Source organism: Choloepus didactylus, chromosome 6 (assembly GCF_015220235.1).
Source record: "Choloepus didactylus isolate mChoDid1 chromosome 6, mChoDid1.pri, whole genome shotgun sequence".
Taxonomy (NCBI): Eukaryota; Metazoa; Chordata; class Mammalia; order Pilosa; family Megalonychidae; genus Choloepus; species Choloepus didactylus.
The window spans coordinates 62,687,125-62,707,040 of record NC_051312.1 but is presented as its reverse complement, the minus strand read 5'-3'; the positions used below and the strand labels follow the sequence as shown (position 1 = coordinate 62,707,040).

Genomic DNA, 19,916 nt, shown 5'->3' with positions numbered 1-19,916 from the left:
TTGCTGGCTGATAGTGTTAAATGAACTCCAACTTTTTTATCTTTCTTTGTGCTTACTCTCTCCCTGAAATGACTCTTTCCCCTCTGAATCTGCTTATCCAAATCTACTTCACCTTCAAGGCGCAATAAGGCCCACTTCCCAGAATTTTGAAGTTGGAAGACACCCCAGAGATAACTCAGTGCACACATCAATCTAATTCAGAAATTAACTGCTTTAATACCTGAATATTTTCAGTGATGGAAAGGAAGTAACTACTTTCATGGAGTTGCCCATATCACTATTCAACAGCTCTAACTGTTATAAGGTCATTTTAATATTGGGCTGAAGCCTGATCACCTAGAACTTTTACCATTTATTTCTAATTTTGGCTTCTACAGTTTAAAGGAATAAGTTCACTTGCTCTTCAAAAAAAAACCTTTCAAATATTTGAAAAGCATTATCATGTCTTCTAAAAACTTAACATTCCCAGGTCTCTGATTACTCCTGACATGGTAATTTTCAAATTCTTATCTCTATCAGTCAACTTTCTACAGAGGCACTTTAGTTTGCCAATACCCACCTGAAAATATGGTGCCTAGAACTGAACATAATATTCCTTAAGTAGCTGGATGAGCACAGAATAGACTAGAAATACTAACTTCCTTGATCTGGACACTAATATTCTATATCACAACCTGATAGCATTAGCTATCTTGTTAAAGTATCCATGTCATACAGAGCAACTAGATGATTAAAACTCAAAGAAATCTGTCACATAAAGTAAATAAAATCTTCCTAATTAGTACCTAGATACAAGGGGGAAAAAATAAAATAAGAGGTAGACTTGAGCTCAAATTCAAAGCTTCTATTAACTAAATGTGACAATGGATATGAAAAGTACCTACAAATGTAAAAGCCCTGTACAAATAATAGCAGAATGTTGGTAATTGTTAAAGTCAGGTTCATTACATTATGCTATTTACTTATGTCTATGCCTGAAATTTTTCATAATGAAAAGATTTTTTTTAAAAAATTCACCACCCCCCACACATACATACAAAAAAACCCTGTACACACCCTTTCACAGTTCACCTACTTACCTGATAATCTAAACACCATTCATGATCTTATCCCTACTTCTCTTTCCACTCTCAACTCCCAATTTACCTTCTCTCCCATTCTCCAACTACATTGAGCTACCTTTTGTTTTTCTTTCATTCTATAAACTTTCTGTGCTTCCACAATTTACTATATGCTGTTTCTTCAATGTTCCCCCATCTAACAAAACCCTATTCTTTCTGCAAAGCTAAATTTAAACATTACTTCTGTGAAGTCAGGGCTCCAGACTAACAAACAACTAAGCATATAGAACGTGGCCACAGACACTTATTGAAGTGAATGAAACAACTTCTTGAGAAGTTGCCCAAGGTCACAGTTTATAAGAGGTAAAGGTGACATTAGAATCCACATCTCCTGAGTCCAGATCTAATCATCTTTCCATTTTCCTGCATTACTTGATGACAACTTACAGTAGTAAGACCAAGAAAAGGTTTAGTACTTGTACTTAGTATCCGCCCAGTAATTAGTAACTCAAATTACTAATGGACCAGTGTTTGCTACTTACACATCAAATGCAAATCGCAGCGTTCTCCTTTCTCCCCTAAGTACGAGGAAAGAAAGTGAAGCGAGGAGAGAAAGCAGGAAAGATGAAAAAACGCAAGAAATGATGCGAAGGGGAAATAGAAGATGTTCCCCATTTTTCATGACCGAGCATCGGCATCTTTCTACAAAAAAGTAACAATCAGCGAACAACTCCCCCTCAGACAGAGGAACCGCGACTCATTCATGCACGCATTTATTCAACATTCACTGAATGCCTACTATGTTCCAGACCCTGTATTCAGCCCTGAAGACACCAGGATGAACAAGATACATTCCCTGCTCACAGTAAGTTTCCTTGCCTAACGGAACTACTACCTTTCAAAGGCGGTAACTTAACTACAGTACTCAGATCTTGAGGAGAAGAGCCCTGGTAGCCGAGTTTTCAAAGCCAAGCTCACAGACAAACAGTCCGGAAGCCCCAGCCCCGCTCCACCACCTCCAGGCAGGTAGCCACCCCAACTCGGTGGAGCGGCCCCTCTCTCCCGGCTCGGCATCTGAACACTCACCCGAAACCCAGAGTGCAATCAGAACTTGTCTCTCCTTCCGCACCGCCCTTCCCTAGCTTACGTCATCCAGGGGCGCCCCGGACGCGAGGAAAACGCAGTTAACGGCAATTCTAGTCACATGACGGGTTACGCCCCTCCTAGCGCGTGGTCCCTCCCCCTCAGGCCGCGGTGCAATTACGCTCTCTACGGCCTGCAGTCAGCGTGCCGCAACTGGCTGAAGACGCGACGCTGGCCGGGACCAGAGGAGCTTTCGGCCGAAAGGATGGGGCAGCCAGGATCCGGAGACTCTTCACGGCTTGAGACCCGCGAGAGGAAAGGAGACAAGCAGGAACTGGTGGGGGAGGGGAGGAACTAACGGAAGGTGTCATGGCAGCCGCGCTGTCGGGTCACGTGCCCTTTAGACCCGCCTTGTGCTTCCGGTCACGTGCCCTCAGAGTTCTCGCATCCAGCAATGGAGGCGAGACCCCCCAGTCACAGAGGCGGTGGCGACGGTGGCAACCGCTGGGTTTCTCCCTCTTCCCGACAGCGGCTTTAAGAAGTACCGTAGAGTTCAACCTGACTCAGCTGGTTAGTTACTCCCTGCCCAGGGCCGTAGCTCCTACCTGGTAAGTTTATACGGAAGAATGGGGGTGGGCGGTGGATGAGGAGCTGACAGGCCCGGGGGCCGAGGACCGCGCAGATTTTGCCCTTTTCCCGTGTCGCCGTCGCCAAACTCCCAAGCCTGCCGTCCCTGTTGCCCTTTGTTATCCTAAAGCGGGGAAGAGGCGACCCCTAATCTACTTGCCTATACGAAGCTTTCCGATCAACTGGGAGCAGGAACTCGAAGGTTTACCCAAACCCACATCAGATTTCTCAGGGAATGAAGGAAGTGGAGGCTTCTCCCGGATAGAGAAGCCCCTCCCGTTAAGAAGTGAGCTGTCGGGTCTTTCGGTTTCCGTAAGAGAAAAGCCCACCTTGGTGTCAGCGTACTCTCCTCCACCTGTCAATTCGACCGCTCAAAAAACCGTAACACGTTTACGCGACATGTGCCAATTCACGCACCCCACCCCCACCCCCAGATTGAGTCATTCCCCAGTTTGTCAGGTGATTATGAAAAAATGGAACATCTCCACACGGAAATATATGATTATTTTATATAAATTCCCCAGTGGTCTCAAAGGCTGAATTAACTAAGGTGTATTTGACTTAATTCCCTTTTTAGCAGCTACAAAATGAGGGTTATGGAAGCTTATCTTTTGCCCATTAGAAAGCCCAATTTAAAAAACATACAAAAACTAAGTGATTTGAAATATACCTTGCAGTAAGTATTGGCTCCTTACAAAACAATATTGTCATTATCCAAACTTGTATTTTCAAACATTTTAAAGAAACAGAACAATTTCTCCTCATAAATTTTTAACTGGAACTCCAAGATATAAAGCAGCATCTCTGCTGGTACTGAGTTTGGGCAGCCAGGACTCACCCTTTTAGCTTCCCTTCTATCGTAGGAGCATCTCCTTGGAACACAGTTTGAAAATCAGTAATTTGGGCTTTAGTGATTAAAGCAAACTTGCTAACCCTAAAACATGTTAAAAAGCCTACACCCCAAGCAGTTAAGATGGAAGGGTCACAACAGAAAGCAAGATAACCTTTAGTAGCAGACCTATGGCTTACAGAAGGACTGGATTTGGGAGAGCCTTGTATCTATTAGCAGGCCTAAATCTTTGATTCAGAAAGGAGGTAGCACTAGTGTGGTACCATTAAACTTGGTCTGCTCCTCTCACGCAGCTGATTCTTAGCAGTGCAGCAGTTTGAATGGTAGGTTTGAGTCTCTTCTAGGTAATGTTAAATACAAATTGCAGTGCATAGCTAAAAACAATCCAAGCAAATGCAGAGAGGAATCTGTTAAAAATAATGAAGCTAAAGATCAGCTCCAGTCAGTTGCAAATACTTCCTCAAGATTTATATCTTTTCTCTGCTGCTATATATTTCCACCTTAAAGTCTGCTCCTCTATGCTGCTGGATTTTTCCCCCCATTAGGTATTTTCTAGTGTGTGTCTGGCTTTCCTAACCTTTTGGCCACTATTCGTACCATTGAGTACTGCTGTTAGAGGTGTCTTTTGCTCTTCTCTTCCCTTCTCTCTCTCTCTCTCTCTCTCTCACACACACACACACACATAAGTCTAATAGTCCTTTCCCCACTCTGGTTACCAATTGACTGCTCTTCACTTAACTTTAGTAATATACTTTTGTCGGCATACAGTATTTAATAGCGGATATGGACACATTCCTCACTGTCTTGCTTTTCTTTGTCACGTTTTCCTCCTCCTGCTGCTCACTGTGCTGCTGTAATATTAAAAAGTGCTCTTGTCCTTAAACTCCTACATCAGTGATTGCTTTTAATATTTGATCTCTGTAACTGTCCTTGAAATAGTATATTTTGGTCACTGTTTACATATTACTAAGGCCTTATTCTCCCTGAAATGCTATTTTAACAAATGTCAAAACATTTTTGAGTAGGACAATGCCAAATCTTCATTTTTTTATGCTGACAGATATAGCAGTTCTCTCTCCAGTAATAAATCTGCTTTTGGAGGGTGATAAGGAATTTACATTTCATTTGTTGCAAATTTTTTTTTCCATTTACCTCTACATGTTGGAAAGGGGATGTAGGTAATGGAAATGCAGAGATGCAGTAATTTAAAGTTTTCTGCTTAACAGTTTCAATTTCTTCCTTTCACTGTTTCCGTATAAGAACAGGAGCCAGTTATTGGAATTTGTATAGGAAATGGTACTCTTATCTGTGACTTAAGCCAAGGCTGTATATGCAAAGATCTCTCATAGGACTTGAATTTTTGTCTTACCAAGATTATATTTTCTTTTTAATAACAAAAACCTTAAATAGATGAATATGTTACAGATATTTATTCATCCTTTCCTTGGCCAAACACTATGCTAGGTGTTTTATTGTAGTGAATGTAACACACGGAGCCTCTGGCCTCCCTTATGAAGTCTTTCAGGGAAGACAGACATTAAAAGATTGTGTAAATAATGAATTATATTTGTGATAAGTGCTGTAAGAGAGAATAATAGGAAACTTTGAAGTTCAGAGTATACTGAAAAAATGAGTAAAAGCCAGTTGATGGGAAAGGAGAGGAGCATGTGCAGAAACTCAGAGCAAGGAATATACATTTAGCTGCATGTGCAAATAAATTTTTAAAAGCAAGTGAACTTACACTTTTACTAGACTATCTTATTATTTAAAGAAGTCTTGTAGCAGATTATTTCATCAAGTAAATAATTTTTTCAGTGAAGTTGTATCTTCATCTTGGTGATTTAAGTGTAACTACATCAATATTTTTCATAAATGAAATATTCTTTGGCCCTTACAGAGTTCTACTGGGAAAAAAGTGTTTGTCACTCAAAGAGCCCCTTTCAAGAAAAATCTGGAAATCACGGAAGCCATTGCCAGATAGCCTCACTGGTTCTATTAAACTTCCTAAAATTAGCTCATGTACAATTAACAGGTGTGCTGTTTTTCTCATTACAAAATACTGCTTACTATAGACAATTCAAAAAACAAAATCATTCAGATCATACGTAATTCTGTCCCCCATAGATAACCACTCTTAAATTTGGTGTGTATCCTTTCAGTCATATATATTTGCAAAATAGCATACTGGAACTTGGAGGTAAGGTTGATCCAGATTCAGATACAGTTCTGCTACTTTCTTGATGCTTTAGGAAAACTTATTAATTTCTCAGACCCAGTTTCCTTTTCTACATAATGGAACTTATAGAACTTACCTCATAGGATTTGGGAACTGAATGAGATAATGCCTGAAAAGAAATTAGCCCAGTGCCTGGCACATGTTATTAAGCATTCAATACATTTAGATAGAGTTTTAAAAATTTAGGAATATGGAATCTAACTGTGCTTTTTTTTTTTTTTTTTTTTGTGTTTAAGTTCAATTTCATTGAGATTATTCACATACCATACAGTCATCCAAAGTGTACAATCAATTGCTCATAACACCACCACACAGCTATGCATTCATCACAATTAATTTTTTTTCAATTTTTAGAACATTTTCATTACTCCAGAAAAGAAATAAAAATGAAAAAGAAAACTCAAATCCTCCCATATCCCTAACCCCCCACCTCCATTATTGACTCACAATATTGGTATAGTATATTTGTTATTGTTGATGGAAGAATGTTAAAATACTACTAACTGTAATACATAGTTTGCAATAGGAACTGTGCTTTTTTTTGCTTGCTGTTAATTAGTGTATCTTTTCATGGTGTTAAATAGACTTTTAAAGCATACTTTTCAAACTTTTTAAGTAGCAGTAATCCTCTAAAATTTTAGGGGGACATCAACTAAGTAAATCAGTTAAAAGGTAGTATTATATATTAAGAATTTTAACCATTTATCATATATAATATATGGATATTAAAGCTATGAAGATTATAAAACAACATGGGAAAAGGTTTTCAGTGGCAAGTGAGAAACAAGATAATTGTCTTGGATTTACTTCATGATTACGGTTGTAAGGTGGGTACAGATAAGATAAACACAATTTAAAATGAAGGAAATTGATGTTAGGGTTGTGGAATTATGGGATTTTAAAAATCCCTCATTGTTAGTGAGCTTAATTAAAAGTATGCATCTTATTAGGCTCCATCCCAGCATTTATAAATACCCACATAATACAGTATAAATTTACTGAAAAAATGCATTTACAATGACCCCTTTCCTATCCATTCTTGGGGTGGAACAGCTAATCCTCTGTGAGGAGACCTATAAAAACAGAGATCTGGCTCCTCATAATTGAGGTCAAATCAAGATTTCACTTTTTTTTACTCGTATTTTTAATTTCCAAATCAGTGTCTATGTGAATAAGAAATGGTAGATTTTTAATCCAGTTGTTTTTTTTTTTTTTCATTAATCCTAAAGATGATGGTTTGAGAAGTGATTAGTTTTTATTTTTCATATAACTATGCAGCAGTTGATTTCCATTGTTAATGCCTGCCATTCTTCCTAATAATGCTTATTTTCCCATGCTGAGCAAATAGAAGTCCTCTTCAGTCATTTTGAGTAGTTAATGCCAGATCCAACATTTCATTATTCCCATTTATTTTCCTTTAACCTGCATGGAATTTTTTTTTGTAAAGCTTCACTCATTTGCTCAAGGCAAATCTAATTCTTATGATACCTAGATATGCTAACTTCTTTTATATTACACATTAAACTATTCCTGGAGAAAGATTTTTTTTTTTAACTTCTATTCTAAATCATTCCTTTGAGAATGAAAACCAAAGTTATAACTTCACCAGAAATGGCATGTATATGTGGCATTTATGCTCCAACATTCCCCATCACAGCCTATGGCAGACATCACCATAAATCATGGCCTCTTTCCCATTGAGCCCAGAGAGCCTTAAAATCCTTTTCAGACTCATATTCCAGGCAACCATAGTCAAGCCTTGAAATAGACATCAAATTGGGTGCTATTTGTAATTTTTTTTTCTAATTGGAAAGTAGCCATGGGTTTACAGAACTATCATGCATAAAATACAGGATTCCCATATACTACCCTATTGTTAACAGCATGGCTTGGTGTGGAACTTTTGTTCCAGTTGATGAAAGCACATTTTTATAATTGTATGATTAACTGTATAGTCCATGGTTAAACTTACAGTTCACTGTTTCATCGTGTAGTTCCATGAATTTTTTTTTTAATTATTTTGTTAACAGATATACAACCTAAAATTTCGCCCTTTAGTCACATTCAGATATATATTTCAGTGCCATTAATTACATTCACAGTGTTGTGCTGCCCTCACCACCATCCTGTAAAATTATTTTTTAACCTCTTCCTAGAAACACTGGTGACATTAAGGTTCTTTAGACAGGGGTCCCTTTATTTTCTTGCTTTCAGCATTCATTCAGCGACTGGAACAGAGGGTAAGAATGCTGAGATTGCCTGAGAGAGAGAGCTTTCCTAGAGATTCAGTCATATTCTTGTTCCTGCCAAGGTAAAATCCAGAGTATCAATCCCCATCCTGCAGTTAGTTTGGCATACATATCATGACAGAGTGACGAAGAGCTCTGAAGTAGACTACCAGGGTGCAAATTCTAGGTTTGTTACTCCTCCTATCTTAAAATGTGAATAATAGTAACTATCTCAGAGTGGTTGTGAGCATTAAATGAAATAATACATATTATTACTAAGGTAGTGTCTGCAACATAGTAAGTGCTCCAGAAATGTTTGTCACCACCACCCCTCACCCCACCCCCATTAGCCTCCCAACACTGAAGCTTTCAAAGAAGCTGTTCCAATCCAGAAACTTAATAGAGGGCTATTATTGTCCATTGAAAAGCAACCAGTAATATAAAAGCCTCTAGGATTTGGACTGAGCATTTAAGACAACTTGGATTTGGGGGAGGAGGTGGCACAGCAAGCTGTTTTCTAGATGACTGATTTGCCATATACAAATGAATCATCAGCCAAGACATAAGAGGAGCTGAAGATACTTGATTGTTAAGTGATGGAAAAATTGCGTCTGAAATGTGAAGTATTGAATCCTCTCAGTCTTATTTTCAGGCATATAGGAAGAAAGTTAGATCAGGAATCATGAAACTTGGGTGTGAGCTGAGCTGTGGGATTGGCGCTGAGAAGGTTACTTAAACTCTGGCCCTTAGTAGTTTCAGCTGAAACAAATTTGAACTAAATAGGTTCCTGTGTAATTCTAAAGTTCTACAATTCTAAATATAGAGTAAAAGGCCACATACAGTCTAATCATGTATTTGAGATTTAAGAATGTAACTGAGGAAAACTTTTAAAATATGTTAAAACAGTTTGAAAAACTGACAAGTGTTACGTGTGTTGTGTAAATTTACACCTGTGATATGAGCCAAATGAAATTTGATTTTAAAGGAACAATTTCATACAAGTTGAATGAAGGAAGAGATTTTTTTTTCCCGCTTGTTGATTTCTTACAGTTTAAGTTTTAAATTTGGGAGGGACCCTTGGAGTCAACAAATCTGACCCTCACTTATGTGTGAAACATTTTTTCTTTATTTTTTCCTCTATTAGCATCTTCTAGATATGGCAACTTCATCTGAAGAAGTTTTGCTGATTGTAAAGAAGGTGCGTCAAAAGAAGCAGGATGGAGCACTATACCTCATGGCAGAAAGAATTGCTTGGGCACCTGAAGGCAAAGATAGATTTACAATCAGCCATATGTATGCGGACATTAAATGTAAGCCAGCTATTCTAAGGTCATTTTTACCAGTAAGTTTATAAAACTTTTTAATGTGGCCATTAAAAAACATACAAAGGCTGTATAAACAAAGTTTTTGTAGGTTTTTAAATTACGAAATCAAAAAATCAGACCATATAGGAACAATTACAAAATTTTGAAGACATTATGTACTATTCTATAACCTGTCTTTTTCACTTAATTATAGAGCATGTACAGCTTATATATGTAAATCTGGTGTATCTCATATATAGATCTCCACATATACCTTCTTTTAAGAGTTGCAGAATATTCCACTGAATGGATATGCAGTCATGTATTTAACCAGTCCTCTGTTGAAGGATATTTAAGAAGTGTCCAGAATTTTGTTATTGCAAACAATGCTTTATTGTAGATCTGTGAACTTAAATCTTTGTGAACTTTGTGTAAGTGGGATACGAACCTGCAATGGATTTACTGGTTCTAATGGTTCATACATTTAAAATGCTGATAGATGATGCTAGAATGCCCTTCAATGGAAGTGTACCATTTAAGTAAGTTATCTAATTAGTCTTTGGTTATGTGGCCATTATCTGTTGATACAATAGACCTGAATGTAGACAGGAGAAATACAGAGCATAATATTTTTAAATCTCTTTTCTTTTTTTAATTTTCAAATATGAAAGTTAAAATCAAAATCCCTTCTCTTTCTAAATTTGCAAGGTTAACTTTAATTTATTATTCAAAGGGTATAGTATTTTGTGGCTCCATAACAATTAGGTTTAAGAGCACCAGGTGAATCCTGAGATTTAAAACCTTTACTCTAAAAGAAATTTCTGCACTTCACTAAAGATCTTGAATAGGAGAGACCCAAGGTAGGTAGTGTGGGCAACCATGGCCTTGACGATTGTGATATCTTAACCCTGACTATTAATATAGATTTGTTTATTTTTCTGGATATAAGATTCTTTTCCTAGATAAAATCTTGTTTAGATTTCCAGAAACTTGTTACCTCCAAAAACAGACAACCCTCAGTATACAAGGGCTCAGACATTCTTAGTATATGAATTGCTGCCCTAGCTCCTGGACTTACTCTACTTTGCTGCTGGAAATGACCAAGATCCCCATCCCTCTCCACTGAAATAACTTAGAATCTTTAATTTTTCAAAAAGAAATACTTTTTTAAAATTCATCGTAGTTCAGTACTGCTTAAGCTATGTGGCTTTTTGTCCGTCTTCCTGGTATAAGTACCTCCTTTTAAGCCCTTGTTTCTAGGAACAGTGCATCACAAGTTGTTGATAATAGTCTTACAAACTAAAATTTGTGGTACTATATAGCCATATCTAGGAATTGCCATATCAGCATTTCTCTTAAATGTGAAGCCAGCTTTGCAAAGCACACTCTCATTGTGCTACCCACAGCTTGCAATAAAGAATGCGCCTCTCTCCCTTTCCTTGACAATTCTACTCAACTATTGGGGAGGGAGTGGCATATCCAAATCTAGATCTGCTTCAGATCATTTTTTGTTTTATGCTGAATATTTGAAAATTATTTATGAAATAAGCCATTTCTGAAAGAAGCTATTTAAAGTATCAATGATAAATTACTATAGTGAAAATCAGCAGTAGTTCTTATCATAGCTGAAGTTAGCTAGTTAAAAAGCTTCAGAAGGAGGTTTCTCAGAGGCAGGAGATAAGATACATCAGGGATAAAACAGTGACTGAGTAAAAGTTTCATAGAAAGGAGTAATTATTCTGGAGGAATTTGATAGTGGAACATGCCATGTGACCCTGTAAATTGCTTCACATTGCTGCTTCATATTTCATCTAAACTGTTGGTCTGGAAGCATCCTCTTCATTTTCAAAGTTTCTGTTAATTTAAGGCTGAGTAGGTCTGTCTGGGCTAAGATGAGGGCTCTCATTAGGGTGTACACATCACAAGTCACCCATCCAATGGAACAAATCCATTGCCATCTCTGTTTCCTTCATGAAAGAAAGAAGCACTCCTGTTGCCATGAGGCCTGCACTTTCATTATGCAGCTTCTCTATTATGTAGGTATATTTTGATGTTCCCAGCCCCAATTTTTTACACTTTTAATGAGTTTATCACTTGGTAAAAATAGTGATACCAGATCTCTCTAACGTAACATTACGTATTCCTATTTGCTATTAGTAAATATGCATGGGCTGTGTTCTGCAATTTTCTGAATCATGACAAATCGTTTTTTATTCATGATGTTGACTGGAGGCAGTCTGTTCAGGGTAGATTCAGGGCTCCTAGTTGGCTATTTAGAAAGCCTTAAAGAGATCCACCCTAATTCAATGAAGCAAAAGCCTATTAGTATGAGAATGTGGAAGCAGTGAGTGAGTAGAAATGCCATTAAAAGGATGCTCAAGAAGGGAGCAGTGTTAGCAGTGAATTGTTGAACCATGCTATAGTTATACAGAATTATTTGAGAAGAGCACATTTCTACAAAGGCATCAGGATTGGAACAGGGTATCTAAAGCCCAAAAGAATTCTGAATTTTCTTGAGGGGAGAAGTAACCTATTATATTGCAATTTCCATAGCCTAAATGTTAAAATCTAATTAGCCTCATGTTTCTTTTTAGGCCAGAAAATCAGTCCAGAAGGGAAAGCTAAAATTCAGCTTCAGCTGGTTCTGCATGCAGGGGACACAACTAACTTCCATTTTTCCAATGAAAGCACAGCAGTGAAAGAGCGAGATGCAGTGAAAGACCTTCTTCAGCAGCTACTGCCAAAATTCAAGAGGAAAGCAAATAAAGAATTGGAAGAGAAAAACAGGTGAAGGAGGAAAAGAATAGTCTTTTGAAGAAATGCTGTGTCTCTTCAGTCTCTGAAGTAATATCTTGTTACTTCTTACCCCTTGGGCCACAATAGTGTAATACAGGAAAATACTGGCTTTAATATCATTATCTCTGTGTTTGATTCTCAGCTTTAACACTTTACTAGCTGTGTGGCTTTGGGCAGATTACTTAATCACCCTGAACCTCAATTTCTTCATCTGTAAAATGTGATTAATATCACCGTTGTATATCTTTTCTTTCATTATGTAAGGGAGACATAGGGATATTTCCAGTTTTTATTAAATATATGCGATTATACAAACCTAGCAGTTAATTAACTGCCTCAAGCCTAACATCTAAATATCAGCATAACTGAAATTAGAACCTATAACTAGTGGTGCTAAGGTCCATTATTCCTTTCCCCAATTCTCTGTCAGAGAAGATACTAAACCATTAGAAGTGCATTTGTGAACAAGAAACTTTGAAGAAATTATACTATGAAGAAGTAAGGCTACATACAAAACAATAACAATTTCTGATAAGATGCATTATTCCATTACCAGTGTCTTTCAGGCCATCAGTGCTTACGGCTTCAGGTGCGTATCACCAGTGTATAAAAGAGAATGCAGTAAAGTACAAATACAGACGCAATAATCTTTGTATCACTGGGATACAGAGATGAGTAAGACCAAATCTCTGTCCTCAAGGAGTTTAGTCTTTGCTTTTTCATAGTTACCTCTTTATGTCCATTAAATTTGTTCCTTCAAAAATGGGTCCTGCTTTAATTATTAAAGAATAGAAATAAATGACCTCTGCTGTTCAATCACAATAAAATAAATAAAAGTGTGTTTCAGTGTTTCATGTTGTTGGAGTCTTTTTAAAATGTTACCTGAATGGTGTTTTCTTGTAGAAATTGAGTTATATTCAATATATTCTTTCACTAGAATGCTGCAAGAAGATCCTGTTTTGTTTCAGCTTTATAAAGACCTTGTTGTGAGTCAAGTGATCAGTGCTGAGGAATTCTGGGCCAATCGTTTAAATGTGAACGCAACTGATAGTTCATCCACATCGAATCACAAGCAGGATGTTGGCATTTCTGCAGCATTTCTGGTATGTGACCCTTCTAGATTTCTGAAGGAAAAAAATTGAAAACTCTGATGTGTAAGTTTAAGTAAATTTAAAAATTCAGTATCCATGGTATTCTAAAATATTTTAAGATATATACAGTATTTTAAATTTTTATATTTATTTTTACTGGTATATATTCTTGGTTTGGATCTTTTGCCCTAGGATGCTGGCAGTCAAATGGACTTTGAAAGAAACTCTTAGAAATTGGATTTACATACCCTAATATTTCTAAATATGGAGCTTTCTGATACCTTCCTTTCCGCTCCCCCCACTCCCCCTTCTTAGTTGAACAAAAATTGTTCCTTATTTCAGTAAGACAAAAGGAGCCTTGGGGCATTTCAGCAAGAAAGTGTTGGAAGGGTCTTATCGGATTTGCACATGGGTTAATTGATTTGGAGGATGGTTAAAGGAAGTATGAGTTTGTTCAGAATTGTGTGCTGTCAGAAAGTGGGAATGATTCTGTGATTATTATCTTAATAAAACTTATCTTCAGGGAGGTTAGACTAGAGCAAGCCTACAGCCATAATTGGTAAAGCAGCAGCAGCTGCTTTTACAGCCTAGAAGAGGGAGGTGGCTGGTATTTTGTGGCTTGGACAATGTTCATGTTTTGTCTGTGTTCAGGCATAATTATGGAGTGGATTTGTTTATATTTTGATACATTATGGTAATATAGTGGTCTTGTCTAATGTTGATGTTCTTTGAAATTGTTTATGTTCACCAGGAGAGCACTGTGACCTAGCTGAGGGTACCAGCTAGCTCCTGGATGACAAGGACTGCTTTTTTACTTTTCATGCATTGTAGTAACATGTAGGGACAGGAAGTGGACTGGAGAAGTGCACCCTGTTTGATGGGGCTTCACATTGTCTGCTCTGTACCTTGAATCAGGGTTGATTCTCTTAGAGAACAACTGTCTCAAGGGTTTACAGCTCAACTTCATTCAACAACTTTTGATCCTGCTTTTTTGGGATCTCAGGGTCCAGAATGCCTTACCTTCTTTGTATTTCCTAGACTCCCTTCTCTAGATCTTTAATTTAACTTTTCTATTTTAATTTTAGATGCTTTAGCATCATTCAGTTCTATCAAGATCATCTAGATTTTTCTTTCAAATTCCAGATGCGATCACAATTGACCTATGATTGAATTTTGCTGTTTTAAAATCTGAGGGCTCTTGCTGGCTGGGTGCTTTGGCCTTGCATCCATGACAGCACATACTTCAACCATTTTTTGAGAAATAATCTGGCATAGCTCTTTTTTCCTATACCTCTGGTGGTTCTCCCTGACATGGGCCTCCAGAAGTGTGCTAAGTTCTCTTCTGGCTGCCTCTCCTTCCACTTGGGAGTTATAGTTGTTCTTATTGAACAAAATTCCACCCTACTTCAACTCTTTTCTTCTGTTCTTCAATTCATAAGAACCTAGCTAATTCTTCTGCTTTCTGTGATCTCAACAGGGAACACTTGAGGGAATTTAGGCAGTGTCTGATCAGGTCTCATAAGCCCTGGATACTTCACTCGCTGGTTTGGTGCCTTGAAAGGAATGACTAGAAGGCTGGGCTCCTCTGGGACAGCCAGCCAGGCACCTGCCAAGGGCCCCTCCAACATGGTGGTGTCAAGGGATGATACTTCCTTACATGGTGGCTCAGGAATTCCCAAAAAAGGTGTTCTAACCCAGGGTAGTGAATCTCCCTGGCAACGTGGAATATGACTCCCGGGGAGGGATGGAGAACATCTTCTTGACCAAAAGGGGGATGTGAAAGGAAATGAAATAAGCTTCAGTGGCAGAGAGATTCCAAAAGGAGCCGAGAGGTCACTCTGGTGGGCACTCTTATGCACAATATAGACAACCCTTTTTAGGTTCTAATGAATTGGGGTAGCTGGTGGTGGATACCTGAAACTATCAAACTACAGCCCAGAACCCATGAATCTTGAAGACAATTGTATAAAAATGTGGCTTTTGGGGGGGGCATAGAGATCACACTCCCGTTTGTCTAGTTTGTGGGTGGATGAGTGGAAAGGTGGGGGAAGGAAACAAACAAACAAACAGACAGACAAGGGCTCCCAGTGTTCTTGTTTACTTTAGTTGCTCCTTTTCACTTTAATTATTCTGGTTATTTTTGTGTGTGTGGTAATGAGGGTGTCGGGGATTGATTTTGGTAATGAATGTACAACTACGTAATGGTACTGTGAACAATCAAATGTACGATTTGTTTTGTATGACTGCGTGGTATGTCAATATATCTCAATAAAATGAATAATAAAAAAAAAAAAAAGGTGTTCTAACAGACATAAGTGGAAGGTGCCAGTTTCTTATGTTTGTGAACATGGTTCCAAGTTGTCCCAGAACCACAGGTGTCTCCCTGGTAAGATCTTGTCCTCACGAGCTTGGGAGCCCTTTCTGATACCTTTTTAAATGATTATTATATTTTACTTGTAATTCAAAGTTAAATGTATAATGACCATTCATCATCTTATAGAAAAAATGAGATTTATAAATTGTATCTGATACGAAAAATTGGGAATAACTTACCTATAGAATTACAAAATGGAATTTAGTTAGTCTGTGCTCCATTGGAACCAGAGAAGTATTTATTCATTCAACAGAAATTTGAGTGCCAATTATGTTGTTAGTATCTTTCTAGGTGCTTAGTAGTAAACTGAATAAGTCCTTTCCTAAAGAAACCAATTAGATAACATCAATTTAATTAAGGTTTATAGTGGTTTTCAGGAACTATTCAGGTTTTATGTTAAAGCTGCACTACTGTTACCTTTGGTAATGCTTATGCATACCTATTAGACCATGTCAGGCTTTAAGGGAAGTAGATTTTACAAGTCCCTGAGACGGTGAAACCAGATAAGACTTCTTTGAGCCCTGTCTCTGTGCCAAAACGAAAGTGAGGGCCTTGTTCTCTCCCTGCAGTTCATTTAGAAAGTCTGTTTTTCACTATTGTCCAATGTCTGTTGGGAGCTTAGATATCTTCCTCCAGTGTTCTAACTAACATGTATATGTGTTCTTTATTTTAGGCTGATGTCCGGCCCCAAACAGATGGCTGTAATGGTCTGAGATATAATTTAACCTCTGATATCATTGAGTCCATATTTAGGACCTACCCAGCAGGTAAGTTCTTGTCTGTTCTTCCAGATAGTTAAAATGTTTGTTGAGATGAGTTCTGTAATAATACATCAATGAAAAGTAAAAAGTTTCACCTTTATTCCTGATTAAGTGCAATAAAGCATGGAAAATATTTTAATCAATGCTAGACATATGGTAGATACCAGGGGCTTGGTGTCCTGTCATCATTTCATTAGGGTGTTGATTTTCCCTTCTTCTCATCAGTGGTTCTTAAACTTTATTTAGCTCTCAGCATACGTAAGAGAAATGATTCTCCAGAGGTGTCAATAAATGAGTCCCTCTATACCACTAACTCAGATAATCCTTTATGCTGCCTCCAGAGTGAGCTTTCTAATCCACAAATCATTTCCCATGCAGAAACCATCCTGAATTATAGATTCCTTGTCCCTGCCTCATAATTTATGATGTGTACTCTTGGCTACACATGACCAAGAATGTTCGGTCAAGCAGTGCTCTGTTAAACCATGTGTTACTCCCTTTTCCTACTTCCTCACTCCTGCCCCTTTAATCCTTAGGAAACATGTATGTCACTCAGAATTCAGTTCAAGCTTCACCTCATTGTCTCCTATAAAATCCTCACTTCCTCAGACAGATGCAAGCCTCCTCTCTTTTCCTGCTCTGGTGCTTTATGTCTGTCTTAAAGAGTTACCACACCATAAAGTAATTATTTTCATATTTCTCTGATAGTGATAACAAATAATTTCACAGTTTTTATTGTATGGCAGATCCTCTTATAAGGTCTTAGGTGTATTAGCTTATTTAATCCTCTAAACAACCCTATGATTTAAGTACTATTACCATCCCCATTTTACAGATGAGAAAATCAGGGTACAGAGAGATTAAGTAATGTACCCAGGATCCCACAGATAGAAAGTAACAGAGCTATGATTTTAAACTCAGACTCTTTGGCTCCAGAGTCCATGACCTCAACCACTATGCTCACTAGACTATGACTTCTGCAGTGTTTAGCTTGTAATCCAATGAGCATTGAAATCTTTATATCCCTAGCATCTAATACAGTGCCTCAGACTGAGAGAACATATATATAAATGAGCAAGCAAGCAAACTCAAGGCTGTCTAACTCCAAAATTCTTGGGTTTCTACCAAAACTGCTAAACTTTTTAATCCTCTGATGCAAAATCAGATATTTCATTTGTGATTTGTTAAGATTTATAGAGGCAGTGCCTCATCTAATCTCTCAAGTTATATTTCATCTTAGTTATGTATACTATATATAAAATTGAGCAACTTCTAAGCCTTCCTGTAATTATGCCTAAGAGTCACCCCCAGAGAACCTCTTTGTTGCTCAGATGTGGCGTCTCTCTCTCTAAAGCAAACTCTGCAAATAAACTGACTTCCCTCCCCACTACATGAGACATAATTTCCAAGGGTGTTAGTCTCCCTGGCAACGTGAGACAGGACTCATAGGGATAAGCCTGGCCCTGTCACCATGGGATTGACAATGCCTTCTTGACCAAAATGGGGGATAGAAATTAAACAAAATACGGTTTCAGTGGCTAAGAGATTTCAAATAGTTAAGAGGTCATTCTAGAGGTTTACTCTTAATGCAAGCTTCAGCCAGATACTGCAGTTTGTCACATTATACCAAGCCCCAACCAGCAACATTCCTGAAAACCCTAAAGAATACCCTGGGTTCCATACAAAAGTTTTACTTAAGTCTATTTTTTTTTTAGAAACTTAACAATCACCAGATTGTTCCTATCCCACATAAGCCTTGAAACCCAGAGGTACCTCTCTCTCCAAGAACATTAACCAGTTGCATTCCTCTACCCCATAATGTCAGTACACCTTTTCAGCATGAGTAAGTTGGAATGGTCATTGCCCAGACACCTCTGAAGATTGAGAGGTCGGTCAAATGAGAGGGAGGAGTTGCAACGGAGAAGTTAGGATTTAACAAATGATTATCACCACTGAATCATTATAAAGATATTTCTTTTTAGTCTCTAGTGTATTAGAACAGCCAGAAGGAAATACCTGAAATTGTTGACCTGCAACCCAGAAGCCTTGATTTTTGATAATGATTGTAAACTATATAGCTTTTATCTTGTGACTATGTGATTGTAAAAACCTTGTGACTCATACTCCCCTTATCCAGTCTATGGCTACATAAGTAATATAATAAAGACATACATGGGGAAAAAATATAAATATAGGGTACCTAGAGATAGGCAGAAGCTAGAGAAGGGGAAGTGGTAACCTAATATGTACAGAATTGTTAACGAGGTTAAATTTAAATAATTGGGAACCGATAGAGGTGATAGTAGCATGTTCCTGGGATTATAAGAATAGTAACAGATTACAGGTGAATTTGATTGCAAGTGGTTGTTTAAAGTCCTATATATAAATAAGTTCTTGCATGAACCATTACAAATGTAAAAAAAAAACAGAGTGTATGGGGAAAAATATAACTATTGCAAATTATAGACTGTAGGTAACAGTAATATTTAATATTCTTTCATCAACAGTAACAAATTTACTATATCAATACTATGGGTCAACAATGCAGGGGGACAAGGGATAGGAGAGGATTTGGGTTTTATCATTTTATTCTTATTTCTGTTCTGTAGTAATGAAAATGTTCTAAAATCAATGATGGGGGGATGTATGCAAAACTATACAGTGATACTGTGAACCAGTAATTCTGTACTTTGGATAGTTTGGTATGTGAATATGTCGCAGTAAAATTGGGGGGAAAAAGTGCAAAAAAAATTGAGCAGCTTCATAATCTAGTTTTTGCTATTAGTCTATTTCAGTTGTCTAATTTAAGAGATCTTATTAAAAATGAAATTCAGTATGTAACTATTTGTTATGGGTTTTTTCCACAGTAAAAATGAAATATGCAGAAAATGTTCCCCATAATATGACAGAAAAGGAATTTTGGACACGTTTTTTCCAGTCCCATTATTTTCACAGGGACCGGCTGAATACAGGGTCAAAGGACCTCTTTGCAGAATGTGCCAAAATAGATGAGAAAGGTAAATAGCCCTGACATACTCTAGCACTCAGCTTGCTGCTGTTCTTTAGTCATTAGAGCTATCAATGCTTTTTTTTTTTTTTTTTAATGTCTGGAAAAAATAAGACTTGAATCAAGTTTTTATTTCGTTGATTTTCTAGGGTTAAAAACAATGGTTTCATTAGGAGTGAAAAACCCACTACTGGATTTGACAGCTTTGGAAGATAAATCATTAGATGAGGTAAGCAGTGAAACAATTTATGAGAGAAAATAGTCCTTTCCTAGTTTTCAAACTTTTTATAGTTTAAAAATTGCCTTAAGTGTAGATGTTCTGCTTATGAGACTGTAACACAAGCAGAATGCTATTATTAGAAGTGATTTATCAGAAGCGCATTGCAGTATCACTATTTGCTGTTAAAATGCTTTTGAAGAACTGAAATTCCTGTATGACTTGCTAAAACTTTTTAAAAATAATTTTCTATTTCCCATATCAGTTCCTAGGTAATAATG

The 19,916-nt window shown here is 37.4% G+C and overlaps 2 protein-coding genes across 4 annotated transcripts in view; one reads left to right on the top strand and one right to left on the bottom strand.

Annotated features, from left to right (window-relative positions):
• The window catches only part of HPS5 (HPS5 biogenesis of lysosomal organelles complex 2 subunit 2), a 57,215-nt gene extending 54,742 nt beyond the window's left edge, over positions 1-2,473 (bottom strand). Inside the window, exon 1 of one of the 2 annotated variants that reach the window (XM_037839283.1) lies at positions 2,148-2,473. The gene's annotated coding sequence lies outside the window, so the exon portion shown is untranslated. The other variant, XM_037839284.1, reaches the window with a different exon arrangement.
• Positions 2,287-19,916, top strand: part of GTF2H1 (general transcription factor IIH subunit 1) — a 35,194-nt gene continuing 17,564 nt past the window's right edge. Inside the window, exons 1-7 of one of the 2 annotated variants that reach the window (XM_037839286.1) lie at positions 2,287-2,752; positions 9,230-9,395; positions 11,984-12,176; positions 13,123-13,288; positions 16,324-16,417; positions 19,279-19,428; positions 19,568-19,647. In XM_037839286.1, coding sequence (XP_037695214.1) covers positions 9,242-9,395; positions 11,984-12,176; positions 13,123-13,288; positions 16,324-16,417; positions 19,279-19,428; positions 19,568-19,647 — 837 coding nt within the window. In that variant the 5' untranslated portion in view covers positions 2,287-2,752; positions 9,230-9,241. Of the gene's footprint in view, positions 2,753-9,229; positions 9,428-11,983; positions 12,177-13,122; positions 13,289-16,323; positions 16,418-19,278; positions 19,429-19,567; positions 19,648-19,916 lie in introns of those variants that run through there. The other variant, XM_037839287.1, reaches the window with a different exon arrangement.